Source organism: Erinaceus europaeus, chromosome 7 (assembly GCF_950295315.1).
Source record: "Erinaceus europaeus chromosome 7, mEriEur2.1, whole genome shotgun sequence".
In the NCBI taxonomy this organism is placed as follows: domain Eukaryota; kingdom Metazoa; phylum Chordata; class Mammalia; order Eulipotyphla; family Erinaceidae; genus Erinaceus; species Erinaceus europaeus.
Window position 1 is genome coordinate 108187082 of NC_080168.1, and position 17968 is coordinate 108205049.

At 44.0% G+C, this 17968-nt stretch overlaps 1 protein-coding gene and 1 long non-coding RNA gene across 3 annotated transcripts in view; one reads left to right on the forward strand and one right to left on the reverse strand.

Moving 5' to 3' along the window:
* Positions 1-17968, forward strand: part of PYM1 (PYM homolog 1, exon junction complex associated factor) — a 25449-nt gene continuing 7481 nt past the window's right edge. The window contains exon 1 of one of the 2 annotated variants that reach the window (XM_007533356.3): positions 1-362. In XM_007533356.3, coding sequence (XP_007533418.1) covers positions 326-362 — 37 coding nt within the window. In that variant the 5' untranslated portion in view covers positions 1-325. Of the gene's footprint in view, positions 363-910; positions 1014-17968 lie in introns of those variants that run through there. The other variant, XM_007533357.3, reaches the window with a different exon arrangement.
* LOC132539494 (uncharacterized) overlaps positions 12893-17968 on the reverse strand; it is a 26578-nt gene continuing 21502 nt past the window's right edge. The window contains exons 2-3 of the long non-coding RNA XR_009550818.1: positions 16437-16483; positions 12893-13494 (exon numbers count right to left, since the gene is read on the reverse strand). This is a non-coding gene — a long non-coding RNA (uncharacterized LOC132539494). The remainder of the gene's footprint in view (positions 13495-16436; positions 16484-17968) is intronic.

The following is a 17968-nucleotide window of genomic DNA, read 5'->3' on the forward strand; positions in this document are numbered from 1 at the left end:
AGAAAGCGGCGGGGGAGGGAGAACACAGAGTTCCTTTAGGGACTAGGAGGCGCGGGGCAGAGAAGGACCGCAAAGGAGTGACCCTACGGGCCCGGATTATTGGCGAGCAGCCCCGCTTGCGATCCCTCCGGTGCTGAGACTGGGACGAGGTTCATTAGAATCCTAGCCGGCCCGCCCAGAAGCCCTAAGCCTGCCCTCTGACCCTGGGGCCCAGCCCAGAGGCTCCAGGGGTCGAAGGTCACAGCAGTCCGGGGCCTTCCTCACTCCGCTGTCCGCCCAGCCCAGCCCGGCCACAGCCGCCGCCGCCGCCGCCGCCTCCTCGGCCATGGAAGCTGCCAGCAAGTGTGAGGCTGCGGGGACAGGTGACCGACCGGCAGCGCCCTCCGCCTTGCACGCCTCGCTCGCGGGTCTCTGTCCCGGGGGGTGACCTGGGTCGCCAAGGGCGATCGGCGCGCGACTTCCACCTCCCCACCTTCTAAAAGAGGGTTAGTTAGAGGTTTCTTCCTCGTCCCCAACAACACTGGTGCGCCTTCGTGCGTCCCCGGAGTTGCCAGCCCCACCCCACGCTCCCAGCCCGCTCCGGGACGTGGGTGCAGACCAGGCCCGAGATCTCTCTCTGTTGTCATTTATTAGCTCCCCTGGACCGGTGCAGGTGGGCCTTACCCCTTACCCCCTCGCAGGAGGAGGGGAGGGCAGCGAAGAATGCCCGAGAGGTTGAGAGGCTGTGCCCAGAGGATTGTTTTACGTGTATCAGGCGTTCAATAATGGTACCAGTCGCAGTAAAAGAGCCCACGACTTTTATTTCATTAAAGGTCTCAGCTTCTGCTTCCCTCTTCCTTGTCCTCTACCTCTGTCCATGAAATGGTGTACTCTCCCTTTAAGACTAAGATGGTGGCTTGCTACGGTCCGAACTCCACTTCCGGTGGGTGGGGGGCGGGACCCCAGCCCGCTCACGCCGGAAGTGGTTTGCGTTTTCAAGATGGCGACTCCCTATGTAACTGACGAGACCGGCGGTGAGTGCGGGAGATGCGGAGTCGCTTCTCCCCGGGCTCTCGGGGCTGGGGTTCGGACTTGGAAAGGGGTCTGTGCCCCGCCCATCCCGGGGCCCCTCCCTTGCCCCGCCCTCCGGACCGCCTTCCTCATTCATTCCTACGGGGTGTCACCTGCGCCCCCTTCTGGCCTCGTGTTTGGGGGGAGGTCTCTGCTTCCGGTCAGCCAAACCCTGGGGTCCTTCATCGCTGGGCTACGATTCAGGACCCTCCTGGGCCCTTAGTTTTTCCCAGTAGTTGGAGCTCCCATATCTCTTTTGGGTTCTCCATCCTTGGGGACTCCTGCACTCAGTTTCCACCAATACCTGTCCTCCCCCTGAGCCCCTCCCCCATCTAGCTCTCCGCCCTACCCCAGCCCCGTTCACCTGAAGTATTTGTTGAAGACCTCGGTGCCGCCTAGTGCCTTTTCCACTCTCTCATCTTCACTGTTGGGTCACTGAGGTCCAGAGGTGTGAAGGGAAGAGGAACCTAATAACTTTCAACTTAAGTTTTCTCCTTGATGCTGCCACCCTTCTTCTCTACCTTCCCCAGTGAGGGACCTAAGGTGGAAGAAGGCAAACAGGAAGGTGTGTAGTAGCTTCTCAAGCCCTCTTGACAAGTTGATAAAGCACACTATTCCTTCTGGCTAGAGAAAAATTATAGTCTGACTGATTGAGATGCTGGAAAGTCCACGGTGTCTGTGAGGTCTGTGTCTTGAAAACTGAGAACCAGGATTTTGATTGTGGTTTTGCTCCATCTTAAAAACGTGCACAGTTGTGCAAGTGTTACAAGATTTGTATTTTTTCCCCGCCATTCCTGTATGTATGCATTTTCTTGTCTAAGTGACTGTTGTGGTACATAATCAGCTTTTAAATGTGCAGTGTATGCTTCTTGCATTGCTGCTTTCCATATTAACCTTTCCCATAGTATCTAAATGGCAACTTATGTCTCTACTGCTTCTCCCCAAGCTCATATTCAAAGTGACACAACCGCTCTACTAGTCTCTACTAGATTTCTAACTTAAAAAAAAAAAAAGATTTATGGGAGTCGGGTGGTAGCGCAGCGGGTCTTTAAGCGTACCTGGCGCAAAGCGCTAATGGACTGGCGCGTAAGGACCCCGGTTCTACCCCCCCTCCCCCGCTCCCCACCTGCAGGGGAGTCGCTTCACAGGCGGTGAAGCAGGTCTACAGGTGTCTATCTTTCTCTCCCCGTCTTCCCCTCCTCTCTCCATTTCTCTCTGTCCTATCTAACAACGACGACGACACAAATAACAAGAGCAATAATAACTACAACAATAAAACAACAAGGGCAACAAAAGGGAATAAATAAATAAAAATAAAAAAGATTTATTTTTAAATTTATTGATGAGAGAAACAGAAAAAGAAAGAGAGAACCAGAGCACCAATCTGGCATATGTAATGAGGGGATTGGACTTAGTACCTCATGCTTGAGAGTCCCACACTCATCCCACTGCTACTGCACCATCTCTCAGGTCATTTTAACTGTCTCTGTCTCCTTTTTTTCTTTTGCCAGAGCACTGCTCATCTCTGACTTGTGGTGCTGGGGATTGAACTTGTGTCAGGGATCATACTGGATCCTCAAGCATACAAATCCAACCAAGGGGCTGGGTGGAGGTGCACTTGGTTGAGCACACATATTACAGTTCGAGCCCCTGCAGGGGGAAAGCTATGTTAGTGGTCAAGCATTGCTGCAGGTCTCTCTGTCTCTAACTCTACCTCCCCCATCCCTTTAGATTTCTGATAGTCTCTATGCAATAAATAAAGATAACAAATCCAACCAGTGCTCTTACCAGTGAGCTATTACCGTGTTGCTTTTTCTCTTTTATCAGAATACTACTCAACTCTGGCTTATGGTGCTGTCAGGGTTTGAACCTGAAACCTCTGATCAATAGGCTCACGTAGTATGAAAGTTTACTGTGTAAACTACTTTGCTATCTCCCAACACTAATTTTTAGTTGTTGTTATTATTTTAAAAATCATCACTGGGGCTTCACTGCTCTGGCTGACTTTTTCAGATACATGTATAGAGAGAGCCTGACAAATCATAGTACCCAAACTCCAATGTCGTAGGGTCTGGGCTTGAACCTTTGTTACATTCATGACAAAGCAGCACACCATCGAAATGAACTGTTTTGCCTGCCCTCCCTTTTTCAGTTCTTTCTATATAATATGTTAATATTTTTCAAATTTATTTTAATGAGAGAAGTAGAGAAAAACACAGAACAAAAGACCAGAGCACTGCTCTGCTCTGGCTTATGGTGATGCTAGGGATTGAATTTGGGACCTGGGAGCCTCAGGTATGAAAGTCTTTTTTGCATAACCATTATGCTGTCTCCCCAGCTTCCTTACTTAACCCTTGATATATGATTTGAAAATGTTACTTATGGGAGTTGGGTGGTAGCACAGTGGGTTAAGCACAGGTGGCACAAAGCACAAGGACTGGCTTAAGGATCCCATTTTGAGCCCCTGGCTCCCCACCTACAGGGAGGTTGCTTCACAGGCTGTGAAACAGGTCTGCAGATGTCTATCTTTCACTCCCCCTCTCTCCATTTCTCTCTGTGCTATCTAACAATGACGACATCAGTAACAACAACAATAATGACCAACAATTAAACAAGGGCAACAAAAGGGACTAAATAATATTAAAAAAAGAAAATGTTACTTAGCAGGCAGATGTTATGTAGGAAAATTTCATACCTGAGGCTCCAAAGTCACATGTTCAGTCCCCAGACATGAGCAGTGCTCTGGTAAAAGTAAAAAACCAAGAAAGAAAGAGAGAAAGAAAGAAAGAAAGAAAAAAAGAAAGAGAAAATGTTATATGTCCAATGCTCTTGTCCTTTAACTGTTTTATTTAAACTAACTTAGTGAAAACTGAGATATCATGGGCTAGTGAGAAGGCACACGTGGGAGGGTGTCTGATTTGTTTGAGCCCTTCAAAGCTTCAGTGCCATGGTGACTTTCCTTCTTGAATGTCTTTCTGTCTGAAAAAGTTGTCCCTCTTCCCCCTCAACTTTGTCTCTTGCTACTTTCTTAGTGTCTACAGAACATTTAGAATTCTCTAATCTCATAGTTCCTCAGCAGGAGACTTACGTATTTTCAAATCTACACATAAGAATCAACAATTGTTGGGAGTCGGGCGGTAGCGCAGCGGGTTAAGCGCAGGTGGCGCTAAGCACAAGGACCAGCGGAAGGATCCCGGTTCGAGCCCCTGGCTCCCCACCTGCAGGGGAGTCGCTTCGCAGGCGGTGAAGTAGGTCTGCAGGTGTCTGTCTTTCTCTCCCCCTCTCTGTCTTCCCCTCCTCTCTCCATTTCTCTCTGTTCTATCCAACAACAATGACATCAATAATAACTACAACAATAAAACAACAAGGGCAACAAAAGGAATAAATAAATAAATAAATTTTTAAAAAAAAGAATCAAGAATGGCGGGGGGTCGGGTAGCCTAGCGGGTTAGGCCCACGTGGCACGAAGCGCAAGGACTGGCGTGAGGATCTATGCTGGGATAGCCTGAGGGTACTTCTTCCCGAGCTAGTGCTCTCTGGCTTGGAGAGAACTCAACTGGAGCCGATCTAGGCTGCTGCATGGGAGAGGGATCAGGAACTCGTGCTGCACTAACTTCCGCAGGAGATACACTCTGGAACTCTAGGAGCCGGAAAGCAATTTCCAAGTGTTTTTAATCAGAAGAGCAGCTGTTTTTATACTCTCCAAGTAGGGTGGAAACAGGATGTGATATAGAGAGGGTGGAGCGAAAAGTGACTGGTGAAAATCAGAGTGTGACAAGGAGGGGGCGGAACAGGCGAGAATCCTATCACTGAACCACCAATGCCCTGGAGGGAGTGCTTTATGTAAATGTAAAAGTGATTTATGTAAATAGACCAAAGCTTTGAATGTGATCAGTAAATCCCTATATAGGCATATGGTTAAGCAGAAGCCAGGGGGAGCTGGCATACTACCCAACAGATCTAGGCTGGAGCCCTGGCTCCCCACCTGCAGGGGAGTCGCTTCACAGGCGGTGAAGCAGGTCTGTGGGTGTCTGTCTTTCTCTCCCCCTCTCTGCCTTTCCCCTCCTCTCTCCATTTCTCTCTGTCCTATCCAACAACAGTGACATCAATAAAAACTACAACAATAAAACAAGGGCAACAAAAGGGAATAAATATTTAAAAAAACAGAAGCTCTTTAAAAAAAAGAATCACAATGGCATCTCAGAAGATGGTGCAGTGGCTAAAGGATTGAACATAGGAGCATGAGTTCTCAGGTTTAATTCTTGGCATCAAATGTACTAGAGTGATGCTCTGGTTCACCACCCCTCCTCCTCTCTAATAAACGCATTAAAAAAAAAAAAAACACCAGGGAGTCAGGCATTAGTGCAGCGAGTTAAGCGCTTGTGGTGCGAAGCGTAAGGATCCCGATTCTAGCCTCCAGCTCCCCACCTGCAGGGGAGTCGCTTCACAAGCAGTGAAGCAGGTCTGCAGGTGTCTATCTTTCTCTCCCCTCTCTGTCTTCCCCTCCTCTCTCCATTTCTCTCTGTCCTATCTAACAGTGACGACATCAATAAAAACAACAATAATAATTACAACAATAAAAAACAAGGGAAACAATAAATAATTAAAAAAATGAATGGGTGGTGGATGATGTTGCTTCCAATACACTGCAAACATGACCAGGTGCAAGAACCCAGGCTCAAGGCCAAACCCTAATCAAGCAGTGCTGCAGATCTCTCTCTTTCCCTCTCTCTCTGCTTTTTTGCCTCCTCTCCCCCTCTGAATTCCTTTTTTTTTTTTTTTTAATTTTTATTCCCTTTTGTTTCCCTTGTTTTATTGTTGTTATTGATATTGTTGTTGGATAGGACAGAGAGAAATGGAGAGGGGGAGAGAAAGACACCTGCAGACCTACTTCACTTGTGAAGGGACTCCCCTACAGGTGGGGAGTCGGGGGCTCAAACCAGGATCCTTACTCCGGTCCTTGGGCTTTGCGCCATGTGCGCTTAACCCGGTGTGCTACCGCCCGACTTCCTCAATTCCTATTTCTTTCTTTTTTATTTTTTATTATTTATTCCCTTTTGTTGCCCTTGTTTTATTGTTGTAGTTATTGATATCGTTGTTCTTGGGTAGGACAGAGAGAAATGGAGAGAGGAAGGGAAGACAGAGAGGGGAGAGAAAGACACCTGCAGACCTGCTTCACCACTTGTGAAGCTTTCTCCCCTTTCTTCTTTTTTTAAAATTATCTTTATTTACTTATGGGACAGACAGCCAGAAATCAAGAGATAAGGGGGTGATATGGAGAGAGACTGAGAGACACCTGCAGCCCTGCTTCACCACTTGCAAAGCTTTCTCCCTGCTGGTGATCAAACCTGGGTCCTCGTGCATTGTAACATGTGCGGCCAACCAGGTGCGTCACCACTCAATCCCCTTTCTTTTTTCCTTTGATGCTAGAAATAGGAATTGAGGGGAGTCGGGCGGTAGCACAGCGGTTAAGCGCAGGTGGCGCAAAGCACAATGACCCGCTTAAGGATCCCGGTTTGAGCCCCAGGCCTCCCCACCTGCAGGGGAGTCGGTTCACAAGCGGTGAAGCAGGTCTGCAGGTGTCTACCTTTCTCTCCCCCTCTCTATCTTCCCCTCCTCTCTCCATTTCTCTCTGTCCTATCCTACAACGGAGACATCAATAACAACAACAATAATAACTACAATAATAAAACAAGGGCAAAAACAAAGGGAAAATGAATAAATATTTTAAAAAAAAAGAAAGGAAAGAAGAAAGAAAAGGCTAGCTAGCTGCTAGGAGCGCTGGATTTGTCGGCTTGCACCAAATCCCAGTGATAATCCTTGTGGTCATAATTTTTTTTTTAAGTTTAAAAAAAAAAGGAAAGAAAAAAGAATTGGAAAGCGGCACGCCAGTAGATAAAGTGTTGGCTCGAGCATAATGTCAGGAGTGGGATCTCCAGCATTGCATGTGCCGGAGTGATACTCCATCTCTCTCCATCTCGCCTTCTGTTATCTGCCTCACAAATGAATAAATAAATGTTTTAAAGATAAAATAAAGAGGGGGTCGGGCGGTGGCGCAGTGGGTTAAGCGCATGTGGCGCAAAGCGCAGGGACCGGCATAAGGATCCCGGTTCGAGCCCCCGGCTCCCCACCTGCAGGGGAGTCGCTTCAAGGGCGGTGGAGCAGGTCTGCAGGTGTCTATCTTTCTCTCCCCCTCTCTGTCTTCCCCATCTCTCTCCATTTCTCTCTGTCCTATCCAACAACGAACAGCACCAACAATGGCAATAATAATAACCACAACGAGGCTACAACAAGGGCAACAAAAAGGGGGGAATAATGGCCTCCAGGAGCGGTGGATTCATGGTGCAGCCACCGAGCCCAGCAATAACCCTGGAGGAAAAATAAAAAATAAAAATAAAAAAGTCTTAAAAAAAATAAAATAAAGAAAAAAATTGCTACAGTGTGGATCTTACCAAAGACATTGCTTCCCTTCAGGTGTTCCTCACCCTTACCAATCACTTTCTTTTTTCTTTTTAAATATTTATTTATTCCCTTTTGTTGCTCTTGTTGTTGTAGTTACTATTGTTGTTGTTGTCGTTGTTGTAGTTACTATTGTTGTTGTCATTGTTGTTGGATAGGACAGAGAGAAATGGAGAGAGGAGGGGAAGACAGAGAGGGGGAGAGAAAGACAGACACCTGCAGACCTGCTTCACCCCTTGTGAAGTGACTCCCCTGCAGGTGGGGAGCCGGGGGCTTGAACCGGGATCCATACACTGGTCCTTGCGCTACCAATCACTTTCTTTCCTTCCTTCTTTCTTTTTTTTAAGTTGGTTGATTTCATTGATTGATTTTTCAGATTTTAGTACCTTTCAGAGGAAGAATTTTTGACTTCTAGCTTCTGAAGTTTGAATGATTACTTATTTGGAAACAAATACATTAGAAACATGCATGTATGACAAATTGACTTTTTTTTTTTTGCCTCCAGGGTTATTGTTGGGGCTCAGTGCCTGCGATACGAATCCACTGCTCCTGGAGGCCATTTCCCTCCATTTTTGTTTTCCTTGTTACTCTTGTTATTATTGTTATTGTTCCCATTCTTGCTGGGAACATTTCTCTCTAGGACAGAGAGAAATCAAGAGAGGATGGTAAGACAGAGAGGGGGAGAGAAAGATAGACACCTGCAGACCTGCCTCACTGCTTGTGAAGCAACCCCCTGCAGGTGGGGAGGGTGTTTGAACTGAGATCCTTACGCTGGTCCTAGCGGTTCACACCATGTGCAGTACCGCCCAACCACAACCAATCACTTTTTATTGGATAGAGAGTGTCAGAAATTGAGAAGGAAAGGGGTGATAGGAAGAGACACCTGCAGCACTACTTCACCAATTGCAAAGCTTTCTCCCTGCAGGTGGGGACTGGGGGCTTGAACCTGGGTCCTTGTGTATTATATCATGTGCACTCAACCAGGTATGCCACCACCTGGCCCCACCAGGTGGGGCCTCACACAGAATCAACTTTTTTTTACCCTACCTCACACAGAATCAACTTTTGCCCTACTAAAGTTTTCTGATTCTTGACCCAGCCTACTAGTACCTTTGTGACTATTGTTGATGTTGCTTTGCCAAACCTCTTACCAACCTCTTTGATATTATCTTGAATGCTTTTGATTTTCTCCTTTTTTAAATGTTTCTTTTTTATTTTTTTAAATGTTTTTATTATTACTGGATAAAGACAGAGGAATTGAGAGGGAAGGGGGAGACAGAGAGAGAGAGACACCTGCAGCCCATCTCCACTGCTCATGAAGTTTTTCCCCTGCAGATGGGGACCAGGGGTTTGAACCTGCAACCTTGAACACTCAATGTGTGCATTTGACCAGGTGTGCCACTGCCTGCCCCCCATTTTGATTTTCTTTTTTTTTTTTTCTATCAGAGCACTGCTCAGCTGTGACTTATGGTGGTGCAGGGGATTGAACCTGGGACTTTGGAGCCTCAGGCATGAGTCTCTTTACATAACCATTATGCTATCTACCCTCTGCCCCCATTTTGATTTTCTATACTAAACAAACACTTCTATTATCCTGCATACCTATCACCCTCACCCCACCTTTTTTTTTTTTTTCTGCTGTTGTTGGATAGACAGAGAGAAATTGAGAGAGGAGGGGAAGACAGATAATCTGACACCTGCAGACCTGCTTCACCACTCATGAAGTGACACCCCTGCAGGTGGGGAGCGGGAGGTTCAAACTGGGGTCCCTGCTCTGGTTCTTGCACTTCTCACTATGTGCACTTAACCTGCTGCATGTGCCCCCCCCCTTTTTTTTTTTTTTTTTACCAGATTACAATTCAGATCTGGCATGTGGTACTGCTGGGGATTGAACCTGGAACCTTTGGTGCCTCAGGGATGAAAGTCTTTTGCATAACTATTACGTTACCTCCTCAGCACACAATCACCTTTTCTTAGTTCTGCTTCTAGGTCTTAATACTTGGCTAGAGAGAAAGTACACAGGTTGTGGCTGACTGGTGGCTCACCCAATAGAACACACATGTCACCATGCATAAGGACCTGGGTTCAAGCCCCAGGGCAACATATGTGAGGACCTGCAGGGGAATAAACTTCCCCAGCAGCAGAGCTGTGCTATAGTGTCTCTCCTATCTTTTGTTCTCTAGAGGCAGAGAAAAAAAATGACCACTGGGAGCGGTGAAGGCAAGCAGGCACAGAATCCCAGTGGTAAATTCTGGTAGCAAACAAAAAGTACAGAAGCTAGCACTTCAGTATAATATAACTTACTGTTAACTTCTTTTTTTATTATTTATTTGTTTTTTATTTTTATATTTACTTATTTATTTCCTTTTGCTGCCCTTTTTGTTTTACTGTTGTAGTTATTGTTGTTGTTATTGATGTCATTGTTGGATAGGACAGAGAAAAAAGAAGAGAAGAGGGGGAAGACAGAGGGGGAGAGATAGACACCTGTAGACCTATTTCACCACCTGTGAAACGACTCCCCTGCAGGTGGGGAGCCGGGGGCTTGGACTGGGATCCTTACGCCAGTCCTTTCGCTTTGCACCATGTGTGCTTAACCCACTGGGCTACTGCCCGACTCCCTACTGTTAACTTGTGCCAAGACCACAGCTACTCTAATTCCTTTTTGCTTGGTTTGCTTACGATTTCCAATCACTGTCTCTGAACTTTTTCTAACCCTGTGACCCTTTTAATTCTTCTTACGGCAGATGACCTCAAGTCTATTTTATTGAAAAAGCAAGACCTGGGGGCCGGTGCGGTAGCGTGCAGTGGGTTAAGCGCAGGTGGCACAAAGTGCAAGGACCATCGTAAGGATCCTGGTTTGGCCCGGCTCCCCACCTGCAGGGGGGTCGATTCACAAACAGTGAAGCAAGTCTGCAGGTGTCTGTGTTTCTCTCCCCCTCTCTGTCTTCTCTTCCTCTCTCCATTTCTCTCTGTCCTAACAGCAATAACAACACTAGTAACAAGCAACGATAAACAACAAGGGCAACAAAAGGGAAAAAAATGGCCTCCAGGAGCAGTGGATTCGTAGGCACTGAGCCCCCAGCAATAACCCTGCAGGCAAAAAAGAAAAAGCAAGACCTTTCCTGTTGACAGCCTGATCTCTTGAATATTAGCTCTATGCCTACTATTTTCATTTCCGCACTACTCGTTCTGCATCTCATTTCAGTCTTAGCACTGACCTTTCCATTGAGATGGCAGTACCTTTTCCAATTATTTGGTGAATAGCTTTCATTCTCAGACATACTGTCACACCTAAAATTCAACCTGACCAACATCAATATCTGTTTTCCTTCCTTGTTTCTATCAAAGGGACCATTATTCTACTGGATCCAAGATCAACTTACTGAGTTATCTTTTTCTATTCTTTTTTTTGTATGGAAGTGAGATGGAGGTGGGGGAGGTATGAAGGTAGACACTACCATAGCACAACCATTTATGGAGCTTCCCTGGTACCAGGCATGGTGCTCCTGAGTGGTCCCAGGACTTGAACCCAGGGCCTTAAGCATGGTAAAGTGATTGTTATAGTAGGTAAATGATCTCCTAGCTCCTTTTTTTCTTTGTTAATTTTTTAAAAAATATTTATTATTGCATAGAGAGAGAGAGAAATTAAGAGGGGGGAGGGAGAGAGACAGAATGACACCTGTAGCCCTGCTTCAGCACTCATGAAGCTTTCCCCCTGCAGGTGGGGACCAGGGGCTTGAACCTGGGTCTTTCTGCACTGTAATGTATGCGCTTAACCAGATGCCCCACCACCTGGTCCCTCTTTGTTAATCTTTTAAAACATTTTACTTATTGTTTATTGGATAAAGATATGGGGAGGGAGAGAGACTACCCTTATTATCTTACAAGTTTGTAAATCAATATTAAGTCACTAATTTAAAAGAGAAAGGGGAGTCGGCGGTAATGCAGTGGGGTAAGCACACGTGGACGGAAGCACAAAGACTGGAATAAAGATCCCGGTTTGAGTCCCTGGCTCCCCACCTGCAGGGGAGTCTCTTTACAGGTGGTGAAGCAGGTCTGTAGGTGTCTATCTTTCTCTCCGCCTCTGTCTTCCCCTCCTCTCTCCATTTCTCTGTCCAGTCTAACAATGATGACATCAATAACAACAACAATAAAAAACAATAAGGGCAACAAAGGGAAAATAAATATAAAAAAGAGAGAGAGACATCTGCTGTACTGCTTCAACAAGATGAGGACTGGGGGCTTGAACCCATGTCTTTGCACATTGTAACGTACATTCAACCAGGTGCACCACTGCCTGCTCCCCTCCTTCTCTCTTTAAAATTTTATTTATTTATTTGTCTTTATCAGAGCACTGCTTAGTTCTGGCTTATTGTGATGCTAGGGACTGAATATGGATCCTCAGGCATGAAAATCTTTTTTGCATAACAATTATACTTTTTTTAGACTAGAAAAAAAAATTTAATTAATTAATTTATTTTTAATATTTATTTCCTTTTTGTTAATTGTTGTAGCTATTGTTGATGTCGTCGTTGTTAGGACAACTGATAGGACAGAGAGAAATGGAGAGAGGAGGAGAGAAAGATAGACACCTACAGACCTGCTTCACTGCCTGTGAAGCAAACCCCCTGCAGGTGGGAGCTGGGGGCTTGAACCAGGATCCTTATGCTGGCCCTTGTGCTTTGCGCCATGTCCACTTAACCTGCTGCACTACCGCCCGACTCCCAATTTAATTTATTTATTTATTTTTTTTTATAAAAATATTTATTTTATTTATTTATTCCCTTTTGTTGCCCTTGTTGTTTTATTGTTGTAGTTATTATTGTTGTTGTTGTTGTTGGATAGGACAGAGAGAAATGGAGAGAGGAGGGGAAGACAGAGAGGTGGAGAGAAAGATAGACACCTGCAGACCTGCTTCACCGCCTGTGAAGCGACTCCCCTGCAGGTGGGGAGCCGGGGTTCGAACCGGGATCCTTATGCCGGTCCTTGTGCTTTGCGCCACCTGCGCTTAACCCGCTGCGCTACAGCCCGACTCCCAATTTAATTTATTTTTAATGACAGAAAGATACACACAGAGAAGTACCAGAGCACTGCTCAGCTCTGGCTTATTGTGGTGCTTGGGACTGAACCTGAGACTTTGGAGCCTCAGGCATGATAGTCTTACATAATCATTATGCTGTCTCCCCAACTCTAAGGATCATACCTTCTTCCCAGCCCCCTTTAAAAAATTTAGAGGCCAGGCAGTGGTTGAGTATACATTATCATATGCAAGGATGTAGGAGCTTTGGACATTGAGTATTTTTCTTTCAAAAAATTATTTATTTATTTATTATTGGATAGAGCCAGAGAAAAATTGAGAGGAGTGGGGAGGTAGAGAGGGAGAGAGACAGAGAGACACGTACAGCCCTGCTTCATTCTTGAAACTTTCTCCCTGGTGGGGACCAGGGGCTTGAACCTGGGTCCTTGCACACTGTTTTTGTGCACTTAAGCAGGTGCACCACTGTATGACCCCTTTTCTTTCAGATAAATATAAAGAGGAAGGGGTGGGGTGGGGCGTCACAGCGTCAAAACTTTCTTCAGTGCCTTGGGGCCTGTGCTTAAATATGGACCATTAGCCTGGCAAAACAGCCACACTCTAGGTGAGCTATCAATATGTTGTTGACTTGGACATAGAGAACACCTTAAGTTGGCCCCATGTGCCTTTGACATATTTCCAAAACTGGCTTTTTAAAAAATTTTATTTATTTATTAATGAGAAAGATAGGAGGAGAGAGAGAAGGAACCAGATATCACTCTGGTACATGTGCTGCGGGTATTGAATTGCTTGAGAGTCCAATGCTTTATCCATTGTGCCACTTTTTTTTTTTTTTTCAGTTCTTTCTTGCTTTCTAGCACCTTTCAAAAGATGCTACAGGTTCAGGGCCTGGGTGGTGGTTCACCTGGTTGAGCATACATGCTACAATGCACAAGGATCCAGGTCCAAGCCTGCAGGGAGAAAGATTTAGAGTGGTAAAGTAGTGCTGCAGGTGTCTTTCTGTCTCTCTCCTCTATTTCCCCTCCTTCTCTACCCCCTCCTTCCCCCTCCCCAAAGCTACAGGATCATTTTGTATATTTCCTGCCCTACTACAATAAGCTGTTTTTTTTTTGCCTCCATGGTTATCGCTGGGGCTCAGTGTCTGCACTAAGAATCCACTGCTCCCAGAGGCCGTCTTTTTTCCATTGTTGTTGTTGATAGGACAGAGAGAAATTGCAAGAGAGATGGGAGAGAAAGATAGATACCTGCAGAACTGACTCACTGCTTAGGAAGCAACATCCGTGCAGTGGCTCACACTGGGATCCTTGCGTGGGTTCCTGCGCTTCACATTATGTGCTTAACCCGGTGTGCTACCTCCTGGCCCCCTACAATCAGCTGTTTTTATTAGAAGCAGCTGTCTCTTGAGGAACCGTTGTTACTTTTATTGGAAAATGGTACAGGAAATCAAGATCAAAGTACTTGAACAACTATATGCCACCAAAGAACCTGGAAGAAATGGACGATTTCCTAGATACCTACCAACTTCCAAAACTAAGTAAAGAGGAAGTGGATAACATGAACAGGCCCATCACAGCTAATGAAATTGAAACAGTTATCAAAAATCTCCCCAAAAATAAAAGTCCTGGACCAGATGGTTTTACAAATGAATTCTACAAAACCTTCAAAGAAGAACTAATACCTCTACTTTTAAAAGTCTTCCAGAAGATTGAAGACACTGGAATACTCCCTGCCAGCTTCTATGAAGCCAACATCACTCTGATACCAAAAGCAGACAGGGACACAACCAAAAAAGAAAACTACAGACCAATATCTCTGATGAACATAGATGCGAAAATATTGAACAAAATTCTAGCCAACCGGATACAGCAGTATATTAAAAAGATTGTTCATCATGACCAAATGGGGTTTATCCCAGGGATGCAAGGTTGGTTTAATATACGTAAATCAATCATTGTGATCCACCACATCAATAAAAGCAAGACCAAAAACCACATGGTCATATCAATAGATGCAGAGAAAGCCTTTGACAAAATCCAACATCCTTTATGATCAAAACACTACAAAAAATGGGAATAGATGGAAAATTCCTGAAGATAGTGGAATCTATATATAGCAAACCTACAGCCAACATCATACTCAATGATGAAAAACTGGAAGCATTTTCACTCAGATCAGGTACTAGACAGGGCTGCCCACTGTCACCATTACTATTCAACATAGTGTTGGAAGTTCTTGCCATAGCAATCAGGCAGGAGCAAGGAATTAAAGGCATACAGATTGGAAGAGAAGAAGTCAAACTCTCCCTATTTGCAGATGACATGATAGTATACACAGAAAAACCTAAGGAATCCAGCAAGAAGCTTTTGGGAATTGTCAGGCAATACAGTAAGGTGTCAGGCTATAAAATTAACATTTAAAAGTCAGCGGCATTCCTCTATGCAAACACTAAGAAGAAATTGAAATCCAGAAATCAATTCCTTTTACTATAGCAACAAAAACAATAAAATATCTAGGAATAAACCTAACCAAAAACTTGTATACTGAAAATTATGAGTCACTACTCAAGGAAATTGAAAAAGACACAAAGAAGTGGAAAGATATTCCATGTTCATGGGTTGGAAGAATTAACATCATCAAAATGAATATATACCCAGAGCCATATACAAATTTAATGCTATCCCCATCAAGATCCCAAGCACATTTTTTAGGAGAATAGAACAAATGCTGCAAATGTTTATCTGGAACCAGAAAAGACCTAGAATTGCCAAAACAATCTTGAGAAAAAAGAACAGAACGAGAGGCATCACACTCCCAGATCTCAAACTGTATTATAGGGCCATTGTCATCAAAACTGCTTGGTACTGGAACATGAATAGACACACTGACTAGTGAAATAGAATTGAGAGCCCAGAAGTGAGCCCCCACACGTATGGACATCTAGTCTTTGACAAAGGGGCCCAGACTATTAAATGGGGGAAAGCAGAGTCTCTTCAACAAATGGTATTGGAAACAATGGGTTGAAACATGCAGAAGAATGAAACTAAACCCCTGTATTTCACCAAATACAAAAGTAAATTCCAAGTGGATCAAGGACTTGGATGTTAGACCAGAAACTATCAGATACTTAGAGGAAAATAGTGGCAGAACTCTTTTCCGCATACATTTAAAGACATCTTCAATGAAACAAATCCAGTTACAAAGAAGACTAAGGCAAGTATAAATCTATGGGACTACATCAAATTAAAAAGCTTCTGCACAGCAAAAGAAACCACTACCCAAACCAAGAGATCCCTCACAGAATGGGAGAAGATCTTTATATGCCATACATCAGACAAGAGTTTAATAACCAACATATATAAAGAGCTTGCCAAACTCAACAAGACAACAAATAACCCCATTCAAAAATGGGGGGAGGAATTGGACAGAATATTCACCATAGAAGAGATCCAAAAGGCTGAGAAACACATGAAAAAATGCTCCAAGTCTCTGATTGTCAGAGAAATGCAAATAAAGACAACAGTGAGATACCACTTCACTCCTGTGAGAATGTCATACATCGGAAAAGGTAACAGCAGCAAATGCTGGAGAGGGTGTGGGGTCAAAGGAACCCTCCTACACTGCTGGTGGAAATGTCAATTGGTTCAACCTCTGTAGAGAAAATTCTGGAGAACTCTCAGAAGGCTAGAAATGGACCTCCCCTATGATCCTGCAATTCCTCTCCTGGGGATATATCCTAAGGAACCCAACACATCCATCCAAAAAGATCTCTGTACACATATGTTCTTAGCAGCACAATTTGTAATAGCCAAAACCTGGAAACAACCCAGGTGTCCAACAACAGATGAGTGGCTGAGCAAGTTGTGGTCTATATACACAATGGAATACTACTCACCTGTAAAAAATGGTGACTTCACCGTTTTTAGCCGATCTTGGATGGACCTTGAAAAAATCATTTTAAGTGAAATAAGTCAGAAACAGAAGGATGAATATGGGATGATCTCACTCTCAGGCAGAAGTTGAAAACAAGATCAGAAGAAAAAAAAAACACAAGTAGAACCTGAAATGTAATTGGCGTATCGCACCCAAGTACAAGACTCTGGGGTGGGGGTGGGTGGGTTGCGAGCATACAGGTCCAAGAAGGATGACAGAGGGCGTAGTGAGGGTTGTATTGTTATATGGGAAACTGGGGAAGGTTATGCATGTACAAACTTTTATTTACTGTTGAATGTAAAACTAATTCCCCAATAAATAAAAAAAAGTCAAAGTACTAAATATTTTTATTGCTATTGGGACGTTTTTGCCTCATCTTTGTTCTTTTCCAGTTCACCATTCCCTATCCCCACTCCCACCAGTTGTCAGATGTTCTTGGGCCATTGAAATAGTTTACTTGGTTGAAGGAAACTTTGCTGTTGTTTCTCTCTCTCTCTCTCTCTTTGTCTCTTAAAAAATCATTCTTCTAGGACTCTACCCAGTAGAGCACACATGTTAAACTCTATCTTTTTAAATATTTTATTTATTTATTAATGAGAAAGTTAGGAGGAGATAGTGAACAGACATCATTCTCGTCATTTGCTGCATGTGCTACATGGAACTCAAGACAAGTTAGGAAAAAAAAACAACACTTTTCTTGGTTCAATTAAAGCCTGAAGAATATGTGGTCTGGGAGGTGACATTATGGATTAGGCTTTGGACTGTCAAACATGAGGTCCGGAGCTCAAGACCTGACAGCACATGTACCAGAGTAATGTCTGGTTCTCTTTCTGTCTCCCCATAAGTAAATAAATAAACAAACAAACAAATGAATAAACAAAATATTTTAAGAATACTAACAGTGCCTGCTCCAGGCAGGCATCATCACATTATCCACACCTCAGCCTCTGCCATTGTCTTGTTTTCTTCTGTTTTTGTTTTTTCTTTCTTAATTCTGTAGAATATGTTTCAGTTTTGATAAGAAAGAACAAAGTTACACAAAGATTTATTCAATTACATAGTATAAGACACATTACATAGTATAAGACACATGTGCTGATAAGTAAACTTTGGCATCAGAACTGAGCAGACTATATGTTCCAGTTTTGAGAAATGGGGCATGTTTGCAACTTTGAAGACAGTTACCTCAACTATAGATGATATTATCTACTTCTCTTATTTTCAACAGGCTGTATGTATAAAGGTTATCTTATAATGTAGCCACTTAGTCATTAGTGCTCTTTACTATTTTATATATAAAGTTATATATTTTTTTTATTTTTATTTATTTTTTATTATTATTTTTTTTTATATATTTTATTTTTTTAACATTTATTTTCCCTTTTGTTGCCCTTTTTAATTTTTATTGTTGTTGTTATCGATGTCGTCGTTGTTAGACAGGACAGAGAGAAATGGAGAGAGGAGGGAAAGACAGAGGGGGAGAGAAAGACAGAC